The 17,580-nt window shown below is 43.1% G+C and overlaps 1 protein-coding gene across 1 annotated transcript in view; it reads right to left on the bottom strand.

Annotated features, from left to right (window-relative positions):
• The window catches only part of LOC308102481 (protein NLRC3-like), a 79,000-nt gene extending 78,689 nt beyond the window's left edge, over positions 1 to 311 (bottom strand). Inside the window, exon 1 of the mRNA XM_080452224.1 lies at positions 231 to 311. Coding sequence (XP_080308350.1) covers positions 231 to 308 — 78 coding nt within the window. The 5' untranslated portion in view covers positions 309 to 311. The remainder of the gene's footprint in view (positions 1 to 230) is intronic.
• Between the last annotated feature and the right edge of the window lie 17,269 nt (positions 312 to 17,580).

Genomic DNA, 17,580 nt, shown 5'->3' with positions numbered 1-17,580 from the left:
ATAAAGCAGCACAGTGTCTGCTTTCATCAGACTGTGGGCGTAGCCCTCATACATGACTGTCATATAATCCATGGCTACTGCGGCCGTTGCGTTGCCTGTAACAGTAACTTCCTCAAACGCACTTTCATAAAGTTCAAGTTGATGTGTGTAGAATAACCTATATGAATCTGTTCTGTCATGACAATAAGAACACATAAAGTATTAGTATTTAGTGGATAGATAGATTGTACCTTCATGGAGCAGAAGTTGAAAGAAAAGTCGTTCGTTTCCATCAGGGTGTGTGCGTCATGTAGCTGAGTTGAGTTCATGTAAGGACGTATCAATGCTGTAAACAAAGAGAAAAAAAGGGGGCGGGTGCGTCACTCTCTATAGTCTCATATTACATCTGATCCTCTGGTCTGACCCACGTGGGTTTTTTTTGTACTTCCCATAGACCAGTGGTTCTCAACCTGTGGGGTCGCCCACATGATTTTGGAGGGGTCCCAGATGACAGTTAAGTGACAATTTAAGGACCTTTTTAATACCTAAAAATGAAAAGAAAAAAGACCTAGACATAAAACAAACTATACTATAAAAACTGGTCAAACATTGGCCGATTTGTCAAATAATATAAGAAAGAGGCAAAGAGCAGATCTACAAGAAATATAAGAAAGAGGCAAAGAGCAGATCTACAAGAAATATAAGAAAGAGGGAAAGAGCAGATCTACAAGCTCACAACACGTCAACGCCTCGCGTTGTGAGCTTGTAGATCTACTATTTTCACAATATGTATCTGTGGGAAGTGAACTGAGAAAACTAAATGTAATGCCTCAACTCCTACAATTCCAAGTGCTTGTCAGGTTGGGGGGTCCTCCCCAGTTCAAATATTATTATTTGGGGGGGGTCCCCAGTTCAAATATTATTATTTGGGGGGGTCCCCAGTTCAAATATTATTATTTGGGGGGATCCCCAGTTCAAATACGATTATTTTAGGGGGTCCCCAGTTCAAATATGATTATTTGGGGGGGTCCCCAGTTCAAATACGATTATTTTGGGGGTCCCCAGTTCGAATTATGATTATGTTAAGGGGGTAGCTGCCTGAAAAGGTTGAGAACCATGCACTGTTGTAAATGAAACACCTACAGACGCTGAATTAGTTACTTATTTCCATCCAACCATGTGAGGAGGAGAATGCTTTCTGATTCACATCAGTATTAGTCTAGATAGAAGCTTAACCCCATTTTTTTACATTATTGAAACGAAGCGGATAAAAGCGCCACATTTTTTATGAGGCTTCTTTAGGACCTACTGATGGATTCTAGCCTTGGGTACCAAACTTTATTTTGAAAAGTATCCATACAGATACAATTATCCATATCAATATCCATTAAAAAAAACAGGCTGATTCACTTTTTGGCCTATAGCATCAAAAGTCTTTTTCCCTGGACTCCTTGGATCATGACGCAACTTCCCATATAGGTCCCGCCCATTTCCGATTTCAAGATTTTCCGCCATTTTGCGTTATCTTCAAAACACATATTTTTCTATTACTCCTACAAATTTGGTCCAAAACTCACACAAATCGGCACACACACTTTGTCTTAGGTCATGTGATCAAGATTTATCAGTCAGATTTTTCATATTCCCTTCGGATTGGCTACGATTGGCTTCTGCAATTTGTGGGAGGGTCCGTTTGGCAAAAATGGCACAAATCATGAACACAGCGTCTTATCTGTCCCAAATGTTGATCATTGAGGGGCCACTAATAAACGCAGAGCCAATGCGATTTCACTTCCACCCATAGGGGGCGCAACAAATTCTACAAATGTCACTGTTTTTGCACCAACAAAAATGGTCAACAACCATGGACAACCAATGGTACAAATGGTCTTGTGAGTCATGTGACAATGACCGTGCAACAGGCTTTTGATATTCCATACTGTTTTCCTGTAATTGGCTTCAAAGAAAAAGCATTTGATGAGTATGCAGATGACGTTTTCATTCCTTATATCTGCTGAAGCAGCTGCAGGAAACCAAGCGGTTGGATGTTGCATGGGACACATACATCCCAGATAGTTTGAAGGAGTCCACCCACGAAAAGAGAGGACAAGGTGTTCGCAGGAAAGTGTCAGGTCAGACAAAGCTACCAGGCAATTGGATGGATTTTCTTCGTGACCCAGCAAATAAGAGGGAGCTGTTTGCCTTTTTGACTTCCAGAACTGAAAGGTTCAACTGGCCACCATCCAAAGCTGTGTGTGTATGTCACATCAGGGCAAGCTGTGTCGTCTTTTGGTTCCAGTAGTACCATGACCTGTTGCAATCATGAAGAGGCAGACACCAGGATTCTAGTTCATGTACGGCATGCACTGGAGCAAGGAGCAAAAACGATCCTAGTGCGTACTGTGGACATTGATGTCATAGTGATCCTTGCAGGCTTGTTCCATGATTTAGTTTCGATTCAATCTTTGGCTGACATCTGGGAAGCTTTTGGTATGGGCAAAGGTCGATGGAGAAATTGCCACCCACCCAAGATGCACTACTTCAGCATGTTAAGCGGGCAGTTTATCAAGCAGGCATCTGGGCGACCAGCCTACAAACAGAACAAGTTATTCCTTCCCCACACGAATATGGATGGACCAAGGAATCGGAGGCATGGGTGCCAGTTTGGATGACAATTCCAGAAGAGCATGCAGAGAGCTGATCAAATGCTCTTGTAAAGGGGACTGTTCCACCTGCAAATGTGGCAAATCAAATTTGGACTGTTCACCACTTTGCAATTGCAAATGTTTGACTCACAAGACAATTTGTACTTAATTTGGTGCAAAAACAGTGATATTTGTAGAATTTGTTGCGCCCCCTATGGGTGGAAGTGAAATAGCATTGGCTCTGTGTTTATTAGTTTATTCATCAATGATACGAATTTGGGCAGATAGGACGGCGTGTTCATGATTTGTGCAATTTTTTGCCAAACGGACCCTCCCACAAATTTTAGAAGCCAATCATAGCCAATTTGAGGGGAATATGAGAAATCGGACTGATACAGCTACATCACATGACCAAAGACACAGTGTGTGCCGATTTGTGTGAATTTTGGATTTAAATTATAAGAGTAATAGCAAAATATGTGTTTTGAAGATAACGCAAAATGGCGTAAAATCTTGAAATCGGAAAAGGGGCGGGACCTATATGGGAAGTTGCGTCATGATCCAAGGAGTCCAGGAAAAAAAGACTTTTGATGCTATGACCTACGGTTCAAGAGTTGTAGGCCAAAAAGTGAATCGGCCTGTTTTTTTTAATGGGTAATGATATGGATAATTGTATGGATACTTTTCAAAATAAAGTTTGGTACCCAAGGCTAGAATCCATCAGTAGGTCCTAAAGAAGCCTCATAAAAGATGTGGCGCTTTTATCCGCTTCGTTTCGATTATCGTGTTAAGCTATCCCACTATATGTGACTATATCTGCTGCCTTCATCACCATTATAATTCACACTGACAGCAGCCTGACTCTGTTTGACACTTATACATTAGTACTGAAATACATCTGAAATAGAGTGTTGGGAGACTACTCACAATGTCCTCTAAAATGTATGTCATTGAGTCATTTATAATTTTTTTGAGGTATCCCCAGATGACAGTAAAGTGACAATTTAAGGACTTTAACAAAATGTAGCCTACTATAAAAACTGGTCAAACATTGGCCAAATTGTCAAATAATATATAAGAAAGAGGCAAAGATTGTGAAAATAGCAGATCTACAACTACAAGCTCACAACGCCTCGCGTTTTGTGTGCTTGTCTGCTATTTTCACAATATTTATGTATTTATGTCATTGAGTCATTTATCACAGTTTGACACATACATGTATTTACATTGACTGACAGTTGGACACATTTACAAACAGTGAGTGGACTGACCGGTCTCTGGATACACATGGCTGCCTGGGGCAAAACCAAGCGACAGAGATAGGTGCTTTGGGCACACACAAATGCAAGGCTGCTTGTTGTGTTTGATACAAATACAAATATGTATTTTTTGAAGTCCTGGCTTGGTTGTTTAATGTGTAATGTACCCATACAAATACCTTACCTATACATGGCCATTGTGTAGTTCCAAATGTAGGCCTATTGTTCCAAATAGTTTTGAAATTAACCCATAGACCCCTTAACAGACGACGTCACACTGATAAGAACCAGTATGCGTGCAACCAGTATGCGCGCAATGAAACCCATTCTGTCAGGTCTCGCTAGGACGCGAATCACTAGCCAACACACATAAGAGGGGGTTGGGGTGTGCTGAAACCAGCGCACCCCGAAACAACAGGTTGAGAATTGATTGCATGAAACAATCACCTGTGCATCCAGTCTCAATGTTGGTAAACACATAATTGGTCTATAGAAGAATTAAGCTTAACTAACTTTTGGTTAGATACTTCTGAGTCGGCCATCCCACACATGACCCAACATTGCATTATAAAACAAAATGCCAGACTTCAGAGGATTTGTTTAACCTTTTACTTGACAAAAAGTACAACAAAAAAGACATGACATCAAATAATGATTTTCTCAGTAAGCTTCCAGCCCTCAACTGAGCAGCTGCTGTCAATAGCCTACTGACTCAACTGCAGTTTCAATTGGCTGCTGATTAAATCCAGCCTGGTAACCCCCCCCCCCCCTTGCGATTTCCGGAAGGGGGGGGGGGGGTACCAAGCCAGATTTAATTGGCTCATTGACTAAATTGGTTAATTCTATAACAGCCTAAATGCCCATACAAATATGCTATTTTAAATGTAACCCTTGAAATACATTTAAATGGTCAGACCTGTAAGGGTCCATTTGGTTTCTAACTATCAATCATTTTAGCTTGGGACCCCCAGCATCAGTTTGTTTTAGATGTATGTAAAGGTAGTTGTTCTGTTTGTATGTACAGTAGCCTAGTAGTTCTATGTCTGAGCTCCACTCTGTTCAGACAGTGGAGGAGACATATGAAGTGTTGTACTATTATGACTCACACATCTGAACTTCAAGCAGCAGATGTGGTGGTTTGTTTTTGTGGTCATTAGTCACACACAATAAAAAACCTTTGGAGCATTCAACAAGTGAGTTGTGAGCCCCGCTTTGTTCTTATATTTCTGCTCTTACAGTTTGGCTCAGCACCAAGGAACAGAGGATGTGCGTTATTTGTTTTTACACACACACACACACACACACACACACACACACACACACACACACACACACACACACACACACACACACACACACACACACACACACACCTGCTGATAAAAGGAGTGGACTAAACCATTGTGAGGCAAAGGGAAGGGGGGTCACCATTTTTTTAAACTTGATAACGCACAATGAAGTGTCTACAATTAGCAGTGTGTTTTCATTGTATATTTCTTATATTATTGAAATCATATTGTTGTATTGATAGATATAGGTTGTGGGGGGGGGATGTCCCCTCTGTAGTAGTTTTGACAAACTGTGAACCTGTTCTGATGAGTGAGTGTTACCAGGAAGTGGTGTGTGTGTGTGTGTGTGCGTGTGTGCGTGTGCGCGTGCGCGCGTGTGTGTGTGTGTGTGCGTGTGTGTGTGTGTGTAGCCTGGTTATACTTACATTGCTCTCCGCGGACCGCCTTCTGAAAAGGTTTTGTTCCAGGGAAAAAAGAAAGTCATAAGAGAAGACTGGTGCAGACATGTTCAAAGCAATGTGACACGTTGTGAGCTTGTAGATTGTAGATATACTCAACCCCATAACCCGGCCAAGAGATAGAGATAGAGATAGCGAGAGCGAGAGCACGCACAAGAGAGAGAATCCTAAACCATTGCGTAAAGGTTTTTTTTTTTTTCACCCGGCTTCTTTCTTACACCCAGGTATGGAAGTCCATAGGTCCAAACATGTTTAAAAAAAATACAACAATGGACTTCCATACTCATGAACAGAGGATTCTGATTGGTCTGGAAATGGCAAAGTAGACATTATTTCATTCTCAGAAACTATGAGATTGAGACTTTGAGATTGAAAAAAAGGGCTACAATGTCATCAGAAAAGACAGAAATCTCTCTGGGGGATGGGTTTGCATCTATGTGAGATCAGACATTATTTACAATGTGATCCCAGATTTGGAAAACAACCCCACTGAATCGTTTTGGGTCAAGATCTTATACCCACATGCAAAACCACTGATAATTGGCGCCATCTACAGACCCCCAGATCAAAACGCGTTTTATGACTTGATTGAGGAACATGTGGCAGGTTTAGGAAACTCTGAGACGGTACTAATTGGTGACTTTAACACCTGTGTTCTTAAGGAAGACTCAGAAAGTTCTGTGACTTGCACAGTTTTACCCAGATGATAAAGCATTTTACAAGGGTGGGCCTTGCTTCTCAATCAATCATCGACTTAGTGTTGACGACGGACCAATCCAGAATTTCAAAGAGTGGGGTGATTGAGTGCAGCTTAAGTGATCACTATATCATTTTCTGCACTCGGAAGATTCACATACATCCAGTGCAACGATAGTTCATGTAGACACGGAAGGCAGAATGTTTATATACTTCATTCATACTCCCCGGACCCCCCCATTCGCTAACAAGCTTATTTAGTTGTACTCCTTTAAGTCATACGTCTCAAAACTCTTGTCATTCTCATTCGCTATAAGCTAACTCACTCACGCCCTCTTATACCCACAGTGCAACTCTGGCGGTCCATTTAAGCAGCCCCAGTTCTCTGTTCATTCTACGTGCTTAGCTGTCAGTGCCGGTTGTTCAGCTGTCAGTGTCAAAACTCCTCCACCTCCCCGGCCTCCTCCCTGGCATCTGACGTTGGCAGGATAGTTTTGTAGATGGCGTTGTATTATGGTGATGGTTGTACATTAAGGGTTTTATGTTGTGTCATGTTATAACTGTTGTGTAATAACTGTTGCGTTATAACTGTTGTGTTATAACTGTTGTGTGATGTTATAATTGTATTACGCTCTGCTCAGGGGGTTTGTGATTGAAGATCTGTGTCATGTTTGCACAGGAATCTGTAATATCACATGAGCAGAGTCACACCGCCAAACTTGAATGCAATATCATTGCATATATGGGTTATTATGGTTAATATGGTAATGGTTAATAAATGGTAAATGGTTCATTAACTGTCTGGTTATTTCTGAGCTGAAGTGTCTAAATGAACTGTAGCTTATTGTCACAGGACGATCAACTGCAGGTCTATGAAACACTACTCAAGTGAACTTCTAACAACAGCTCTTGAAAAAATGGACTGGTCCCATGTCCTAAATTGCACCTCTGTGGAGGAGTCCTGGTCCTGTTTCAAAAAAGCTTTGTTGTGTGTACTTGATAACATAGCACCCACAAAGGTGGTGAGGGTTAAAGCAAGCACAGAACCTTGGATGAAGGGTGACATTTTGAATGCCATCAAACTCAGGAACAAAAGCTACTCCGAGTTCAGGAAAAACGAAATTGAGCAGCTACTTGAAAAGTGCAGAAAACTATGCAACGTAGTTACTAAATTGATCAGAAATGCCCCAAAAAAAACGTAAATGAGAACATTGAGGCAAACAAAAGCCACCCACAAAAACTGTGGGAGGCACTAAAACTGGCACTAAAACTGGCTGCAACGGCAAAATTCTGACCAAATCTACAAACATATGCATTATCTCAAGTGGCTCGCTCACTACCGACAAGCAATTGGTAGCGGACTGTTTTAACAGTTTCTTCACCACCGTTGCAACCCAGTTGGTAAGCAAACTCCCCCAGCATTCAGGTCTGTATGGCCCTACCACATCCAAGCTCACTATGAGAAACTAGGGGCTAAGAAAGATTCCTTCTCATTCAAACCTGTAATGACTGATGATGTGCAAAACAAACTCCTCGCCCTACAGCCAAACAAGGCCACCGGCCTTGACAACATCCCCACCAGATTCCTCAGAGATGCAGCGGTCTCCATTGCTCCCATAGTAGCCCACATTACAAACTTATCCATCAGTCAGTGTCACGTCCCACAAGAATTCAAGTTGGCAAGAGTAATCCCTCTATATAAAAAAGGAAGCAAACTAGATCCTTGCAACTATAGGCCTGTTTCCATCCTTTGTTCCATCTCAAAGGTTATAGAGCGATTAATCCAAGAACAAATCAACAGCTACCTCGGCGAGCGTAAACTGTTGTTTGAATTCCAATCGGGCTTCAGAACATCCCACTCCACTGACACATGCCTACTGTATTTGACCGACTACATCAAACGTGAGGTAGACTCAGGCAAATACTGCGGCATGGTCATGCTGGACCTCCAAAAGGCGTTTGACACTGTAAACCACTCAATTCTACTTGATAAGCTGAGGGCGATTGGTTTTGATTGCACATCACTAAATTGGATGAGATCTTACTTGGAGGGTAGAGAGCAAGTGGTTGACATCAACGGAACCATGTCCTCATCCCTCCCGGTGAGCTGCAGGGTTCCTCATGGCAGCATTCTAGGGCCGTTACTGTTCCTTCTGTACATTAACGACATGAATGCTGCCTGTAACTGCAAACTGTTCCTGTTCGCTGATGACTCGACACTCCTGATCTTGGGTGAGGACAAGTTGCAAGTTGAGGAAGCTCTCAGCTCTGAACTTTCCAAAATCCGTAACTGGCTTACCGATAACAAACTGTCACTATAGGACCACAGAATACAGAGAAACAGTGTAGTGTCTCAGTAAACTATAGGACCACAGAATACAGAGAAACAGTGTAGTGTCTCAGTAAACTATAGGACCATTATGACAATGTGTAAATATGATTGCATACACGTGAAGTCACCACTGAACAGCAGATTGAATGACCTTTGTGTTTAATACTTAGGCTCTGTACTTCCTATACCCCATGATGTCCTGCTAGCGTGGCTGGGTGGACCGAGTTGATCCTCCCAGCAACTGTCTCTGTATATGTTTATGAGACCACCGGAGACACCCCGATTTTTTTTTTTTACACGGATGTTTAACTATCAGCTGTTACTATCAGTTATTTGTCTTTATTTATATATATATTCATGTCAAGGCCTCTAGAATAACCCACGATCCAACTTGGGTGTTCGAGCAATGCATGGCTATATATATAAATATATGGATTTATTTTTGTTGTACCTCGAAATACCACTTTTTCACGCTTTGGTTTTCGGTGCGGGTGAATTTATCTAATATTAGTTTTACACTAGGTGCTGGGGGTTTGTCTGTGTGCCTGCATGAATATATCCTTACAATTGTCATAATGGTCCTATAGTTTACTGAGACACTACACTGTTTCTCTGTATTCTGTGGTCCTATAGTTTACTGAGACACTACACTGTTTCTCTGTATTCTGTGGTCCTATAGTTTACTGAGACACTGCACTGTTTCTCTGTATTCTGTGGTCCTATAGTTTACTGAGACACTACACTGTTTCTCTGTGTTCTGTGGTCCTATAGGTTACTGATAGACCACACTGTCTCAGTGTACTTTATGATCCTATGGTTTACTGAGACACTACACTGTCTCTCTGTATTCTATGATCCAACAGTTTACTGAGACAATACAATAAGTGGCCTTTACTAGGATCTCTAAACCGCAAACCACGCCGGGTACATGGGAGAAGATAGCGTGTAGCCTAAGTTGTGTACGTTATGTGTCGTTATGTGTTATTATGTGAAAGCTGGGACTGCGGCTAAGAAAATACTACAGGTTATATTATGTGAAAGCTGGGACTGCGGCTAAGAAAATACTACAGGTTATATTATGTGAAAGCTGGGACTGCGGCTAAGAAAATACTACAGGTTATATTATGTGAAAGCTGGGACTGCGGCTAAGAAAATACTACAGGTTATATTATGTGAAAGCTGGGACTGCGGCTAAGAAAATACTACAGGTTATATTATGTGAAAGCTGGGACTGCGGCTAAGAAAATACTACAGGTTATATTATGTGAAAGCTGGGACTGCGGCTAAGAAAATACTACAGGTTATATTATGTGAAAGCTGGGACTGCGGCTAAGAAAATACTACAGGTTATATTATGTGAAAGCTGAGACTGCGGCTAAGAAAATACTACAGGTTATATTATGTTTAAGCTGAGACTGCCACTAAGGGGCGACCCCAAAAATACTACAGGTTACATGCACGTTATGTTTAGCTCCAGCATCCGAGCGAGGTGACGTGAACGGCTGGCTCTGCAGCCTAGGGTTGCCCCCTAAATAGTACTACAGTGTGTCATATATGTTGTCTTTATATGTATGTTATATGTACGTCATCCGAATGAATGAAGGCCTCTGTAAGTCCTGTCTGTTTGTTTGTTGTTGTTTTTTTAAGGAGCATCCACTAGTCTACACCTTAGTGGAGACTATTCTTCCTGAGGTCCAGGTTTGTGCTTAAGTACAGTCTTGAGGTATTGTTACTTTAAAAAGCCCTTACAGCTATCTGTATTTTTACTTCCACTGCATACATCTCAGAGGCAGACAGTGTGCTTCTGCCCCTGCAAAACACCTTGAGAACGTTGGTAACTGTTTACTTTGAAGTGGTAGATAATTGCTGCAGAACCACTTCAGCCCTGCATACAGCTCAGCCATTTGGAAATTGCCGATCTACAAGCTCACAAGCTATTTCATCTCAAGCACTTCGTGCTTGTGGATCTGCTATTTTCAAAGGGAAACTTGTGCATGTTAAATCTGAGAAATTGTGAATGGGGACAGGCTGCCTATTACTGTAAACACTTCTCACGTTGGTGTCTCACTCCACTCCGATACCATTTTTTGTTTTTGGTACTTTGACCCAAGTACATGTCAGTGGATAGTGTAATCTGCTCCGTAAGCATTTTGTTTAGAGATTTTGTCCTGCTTAGGAATTTAAACAAGGAAGATAACCGCCTGCACGGGGTTCAGTGGTGGAAGCCAAGGTCACGAAGTACATTTACTCAAGTGTTCTACTTGAGTACATTTTGAGGGTCCCATTTTGTATCTCACTAGAATGGTTCCAGTTTTCAATACTTTTACTTCTACTTAAGTGTACATTTCAGAAGCCGACATTGTACATTTACTCCAGTATGATTACTGGAAACCGTGGCTGTTTAGGCTAGCTCAATAGTGACTCATTGTGCTAGTAGAATCTGCTATTGTTGTTAGAGTTATGAACAGTCTGAAATACGCTATAACTATGATTCGTAATCCCAGAAATTAAGGACACAGATAACTAGGGAGTGGTAGCCCTTAGATTAAAAGATTGGAGTCAGTTATTTTGGAAAATGGAAAAAGAGGAAAAAAAGCGAGGAGAGAAATATGATGTTCAAATAAATATGGGCTATCCCAATTCTGCAAAAAAAAAAAAAAAAAAAAATAGCTTCCATACAGTAAGTGAGTCACTCCCCTCAGAGAGAGAGAGAGAGAGAGAGAGAGCCTGGCGCAGCACTATAGAAAAAAAGGGGGGACCCTGTGAACTGATCAGATCTTATATGCAGAAATAATGTACTGTGACCAAACTAAGCGTTATCCGTAATAATTGTATCAATTTGTAGATCTGCTATTTTCGTTAAATTTTATGCACAGTCTGCAATGTGTTGTATACCTATGATTTGTATAATCCCAAAAACCAACAGTTTACTTTCTTAGAAGTGACCAGACCAGAAACACCATGCAAGTGCACTAAGGTGACTAAATGATTGTTGACTCTGAACTGATTATCAGTAAAAAAATATATATATATAATAATAATAAAGAGAAAAGCCAATTTGACCATGTGGTTAAGTAAGTAGAGTGTAAGTGTAAAATAAATAGGTTATATTTAAAATAAGTAATAATAATAATTATTATTATTATAATAATTTTAAGAATGTAACAGTGGACAGATAGCCCAAACGCTTCTATGTATTGTTACATTAGTATATCTATATTTTTTTGTTATTACAACTATCTCAGACTTTAGAAGTGGGTTGGTTTCACATTCGAGGACTGCAACACTGGTTGGCGGACGGTCATTTCTTTCTATGAACTGGAAACATGCAGTGGAAGGCCCTATAATTCTGTCTGATCGACATGCTGAGGCAGAGGGGCACCAACATTGCAAACTGCAGTGTTCACGAGACTCACTTCCGATGACGAGGTTAGGGGGTAGGCTCCCCAATCCCTTGTCATCAACAGGCGGCAGCGGGGTCGCAAGGCTCCCAGAGCACGTTAAAAACGAAGTATAGTGCTGGGGGAGAGACTGAAGGCCCCCGTGTTCTGTCAAGGATGAATCAACATCCTAGCTGTGTCTCCGTCTAGTCGGTGTGCCGACTGCCGCTCTCTCCTAGGGTTGGCAGCACATGGTGCGTGGATGACAGTCCACACCTAACCGGACGGGAGCGCGTGACTCACCGGTTACAGGCAAGGCGGGTGAAAACGGTTAATATTCTGGTTCCCGTAGCCAAGCGGGGCCAGGACAAGACCGTCGGTTTCCTGCCTGGGGCGCCAACCACGCCTACGGGTAAGGGATCGCTATCGACTGGGTCACCCGCCGGTCGGATCGCAAAAAGCATTAATTCCATGGCGTGCTCCCTGACAGGAGGCGGGTGTGGTCGCTGCGTTCGGCTCAATGTACAGTCAGGCCATCACAAGCTGAAAGCGACCGCCGGAGTGCTACAGTTACTAAGCGAGTGATGCTCCTGTGATCGGTGGGCTTTGAAAAGAAGACGCCGGGAAGCAGGAGACTTGAACTCTCTATCCAGGGTGACCTGGGTGTAGACCTCAAGTGGAAAGGGGTCTAGCCTGGGACTGCGCCCCGGTGGGGAGGTTCGAAAGACTTAAGTGACCTATGGCATCCAGAGAGCAAGCCTTGGGAAAGCTTGCGTGACTTTTGACAAACTTTTATCTGTTACAGACACTGGAACTACTATGCCATGGAGAAGGACACACTTTCTAAGCAAGAAGTGGGAATATCTGAAGCAAGGTTGACTTACTGCTAATCGTTGTTGTTGGGGCCTCGACATGTGTAAACAAATACATTTTCTATCGCTCTGGGTGGGACACAATAAAAAAAAATATATATATATTTTTTTTTACAAATAACATACACTAGAGAGGAGACAAACATGATACTTATTAGAGATTAAGTGGAATTTAAAACAAATGTATTTCTGCTTTAACAAACAAACGATTAGTTGCACTAATATATTATAGAGTAAACCTGATTTTGACTCGCATAGATTAAAGTTTCAAAAGATCACATAATAATATTTCACCAGTAGTAATATAATATTACATCTGATGTATAGTGACATCATAGACTAAAATAACTATAATAGCTTGAGGTTAGGGGGTAGGCTCCCCAATCCTTGAGCTAAACAGGCGGCAGCGGGGTCGCAAGGCTCCCAGAGCACGTTAAAGACGTTATATAGTGCTGGGGAGAGACTGAAGGGCCCCCGTGTTCTGTCAAGGATGAATCAACATCCTAGCTGTGTCTCCGTCTAGTCGGTGTGCCGACTGCCGCTCTCTCCTAGGGTTGGCAGCACATGGTGCGTGGATGACAGTCCACACCTAACCGGACGGGAGTGCGAGACTCACCGGTTACAGGCAAGGCGGGTGAAAACGGTTAATATTCTGGTTCCCGTAGCCAAGCGGGGCCAGGACAAGACCGTCGGTTTCCTGCCTGGGGCGCCAACCACGCCTACGGGTAAGGGATCGCTATCGACTGGGTCACCCGCCGGTCGGATCGCAAAAAGCATTAATTCCATGGCGTGCTCCCCGACAGGAGGCGGGTGTGGTCGCTGCGTTCGGCTCAATGTACAGTCAGGCCATCACAAGCTGAAAGCGACCGCCGGAGTGCTACAGTTACTAAGCGAGTGATGCTCCTGTGATCGGTGGGCTTTGAAAAGAAGACGCCGGGAAGCAGGAGACTTGAACTCTCTATCCAGGGTGACCTGGGTGTAGACCTCAAGTGGAAAGGGGTCTAGCCTGGGACTGCGCCCCGGTGGGGAGGTTCGAAAGACTTAAGTGAATCAGAGAAAACAACCAAATTGAAGTGAAACTGTTGTAATGTGTAGTGTTAAATAGAATGCCACAATCAAACTATATATATATTCAAATTAAACTAAATTATACAGGCCAATGTCAAATTAGTTAACTGAACGGAAACATGCTGTGTGCGTGTTGGCTCTTTTTGTGCTCTGGCTTGATTTGATTCACATACAGCGAAGTGAGGTGTTTGTGTGCGTTGGTTTCTCTGAAACAGGTCATGGGTTGCAGAAGAGAATTGTACAATTTTGTACAGCCCGAGAATAATGTCAATTGACCTGTGCATAAAGCACAGGAAAGTTGTTTTGTTGTGTTTCCAATTACATTTTGTGTATGTGGAGGTTAGGGGGTAGGCTCCCCAATCCCTTGTCCATAACAGGCGGCAGCGGGGTCGCAAGGCTCCCAGAGCACGTTAAAGACTAACTATAGTGCTGGGGAGAGACTGAAGGGCCCCCGTGTTCTGTCAAGGATGAATCAACATCCTAGCTGTGTTTTCCGTCTAGTCGGTGTGCCGACTGCCGCTCTCTCCTAGGGTTGGCAGCACATGGTGCGTGGATGACAGTCCACACCTAACCGGACGGGAGTGCGGGACTCACCGGTTACAGGCAAGGCGGGTGAAAACGGTTAATATTCTGGTTCCCGTAGCCAAGCGGAGCCAGGACAAGACCGTCGGTTTCCTGCCTGGGGCGCCAACCACGCCTACGGGTAAGGGATCGCTATCGACTGGGTCACCCGCCGGTCGGATCGCAAAAAGCATTAATTCCATGGCGTGCTCCCCGACAGGAGGCGGGTGTGGTCGCTGCTTCCGGCTCGATGTACAGTCAGGCCATCACAAGCTGAAAGCGACCGCCGGAGTGCTACAGTTACTAAGCGAGTGATGCTCCTGTGATCGGTGGGCTTTGAAAAGAAGACGCCGGGAAGCAGGAGACTTGAACTCTCTATCCAGGGTGACCTGGGTGTAGACCTCAAGTGGAAAGGGGTCTAGCCTGGGACTGCGCCCCGGTGGGGAGGTTCGAAAGACTTAAGTGGTGTTGTTGTGTATGTCAAAAAAGGTAAAGGAGGGTGGCACCCTGGCCTCTGCACATTCCTATGCTGTGTGCCCTGCCGGGTGTCAGGTCAAGGAGGGAAATAATATGATAGAGATCAAAGACTCACCATCAAACCCCCACCCAATTTTTTTTTAGATAAAGGAGGGACACTACACATTTAATTTGAGTAGTACCAATATCACTCTCAGCCAGACAGGAACATACCATTGTTTCATGGGGTACATCTATGCTGCCCAAGGCCACTGAACGACCCCAGAATACATATTAATTTTGATTTTGATTTTGATAGTAATGTTGGGGGACATAATCTGATCGTAGCGATCTCCCTGGCAGCTTTAGGCACATTAAATATAGGCTGTCTTGCCCTTCGCAAATGGCAAGTGATAAGAGAGCAGTGACAGAGTGATCCCAATACACACCACAGAAACATTATATTGCCACCTGGGCCCCCATGCTGAACTTGACGAAGAACACCCCTGCACGATATCTACGCCCCGACTTTCGACCTCAAGGAGGGTACGGATCTGACTGGCGCTTGGGGGTTGGGGCCCCTGTGTATAATACGGGGGGCTCCGGTCTCAGGCCCCAGGAGGGTACGGACCCGGGGGGCTCGGGAGTGGGACCTCCGCCTCTTAGCTCATTCAGTGCCAAGTACATTCGTTAATGGCACTGGATGGGTTGGGGGGGGGGCCTAGTCTTGGGCTCTGTCGGAACCTCCTCCTCCGGGCTCGGAAAAGTGACCACCTCAACCAGAGGAATTGGAGAAGAAACCAAAAATGCACACAGAGAACTAGATATTGATTTTTTTTTTTTTTTTTTTTTTTATATATATATATATATATATACACATGTTAGAATAGTTGCTTGTAAAGGAAAACTCAGTGGGAATGCCCCACTGAGGGACCCTAAGTCTAGCAATGCGATATGGAATCAAATGATGTAATTGTCCCCAATAAGAGCTCATGTCCAGATGGTAGGTTTGGGACTGCCCCAGCCTAGTTCAGAGTTTCCCCTTCAAAGAAAAGGGTTTTCCTCGGCTCACATGACTCAAAAAGAGAAAAATGGGACCTGATTTTTTAAACATGCAATATGTTATGCTAGATGATAATTGCTATAAAGTACTGTTTAGATTTTAATCTTGTGTTGTTGTGGGTACTAAATTCGTACCCAAGGAGGGCTTGATGGTCCATTGTGGAACCTTGGGCCGTCAACCTTTACTTTATAGAGTGCAGTCAGAAGACAGGCCTTGATAGCCACAGCGTTGATATACTGAATGTAATAGATAAGAACTTCAGAATTCTCCAGGCGCTCAACCGAGCGCTTGTTTGCATGCAGACTTAGATGTGGAGCGAATTGCCTTCGTGATATATCAGGTCGTATTGTTTTAATATCATTAATGTGCTGTTCTTTTATTCACATAGTATAGAGGGAATCTCCCTTGTTTGTCAATAAAGATGCCTTGCGCATGTAAAAGGTAATTTCTGTGTATGTCGTCTATAAACTGGACTTTAGGGTTTATTGAACCAAGAGTGACAGGTCTGTCACGGCACATCACTACACCTTGGGAAAACTGAATCCATTCTCTTTGGGACCAAACATTCCCTCATTAAGATGAAGGTAAATGACTTCAAGGTCAATGTCGATGACACAATCATCTATAGCAAAGAAGAGATTACCTATTTGGGATGTATTCTTGACAAATCAGAGAACCAAATTTATGGGCAGAGTTTCCTCTTTTGTCAACCCTCAGGCCCTCAGGACCCTCTCAGGGGCCCTGATTCAACCACTTTTTGACTATGCTTGCACCTCCTGGGACTCCAACACCTCAGTGTCACTGAAGACTAAGCTTCAAACCTCCCAAAACAAACTGATTTGGCTACTCCTCGGATTGGGGCCCATGACCCACCTTTCTCCCACCCATTTTGCCAGCCTAGGCTGGCTCAGGGTGGAAGACAGGGTTAAACAACAAAAAATGGGACTGGCCTTCAAAATTGTAAATGCAAATTTGCCCGATATGCCCCCTATTCCCGCATATCTGAGTAAATACCTCCAAAAGGTTAGCGACACGCACAGTCACAATACCAGAGGGAGCGTTAACAACAATTTGGTACCACCCACCCATAAAACAAACATGGGCAAATTCTCCTTCTACAGCACTGCCACCCAGGATTGGAATAGTCTAACCCCATCCCTCAAAAAATGCAGTTCGCATCATTTAAAAGAGCCTTAAAAAATCACCTTTCAGGAGGCCAAAAGAGGAGCTAGTACCAGTTTCCCGGTAGACAGACGACCCACCTCCCCTTTTTTGTATATGTTTTTTTTTTCATGCTTTTTTTTGTACATAGTGGTATTTTTTCTCTGTATTTTCATGTTGATATTTGAACTGTTTGGTTGCTACTATATATGTCTATGAAATTAATACCAAGGACCCCAACGGAAACAAGTCCGCAAGGACTTTTTTGGTCTTTAGACAAAAGTATTATAAATGTAACTGTGTTGTTTTACATTCTTTTTGCCTAATAAAAATCAATCAATCAATCAATCTGTTGGCAGGG

This window comes from Gymnoscopelus braueri, assembly GCF_963280865.1.
Source record: "Gymnoscopelus braueri genome assembly, chromosome: 15".
NCBI classification, from domain to species: Eukaryota; Metazoa; Chordata; class Actinopteri; order Myctophiformes; family Myctophidae; genus Gymnoscopelus; species Gymnoscopelus braueri.
This window is presented reverse-complemented; position numbering and strand designations above follow the sequence as displayed.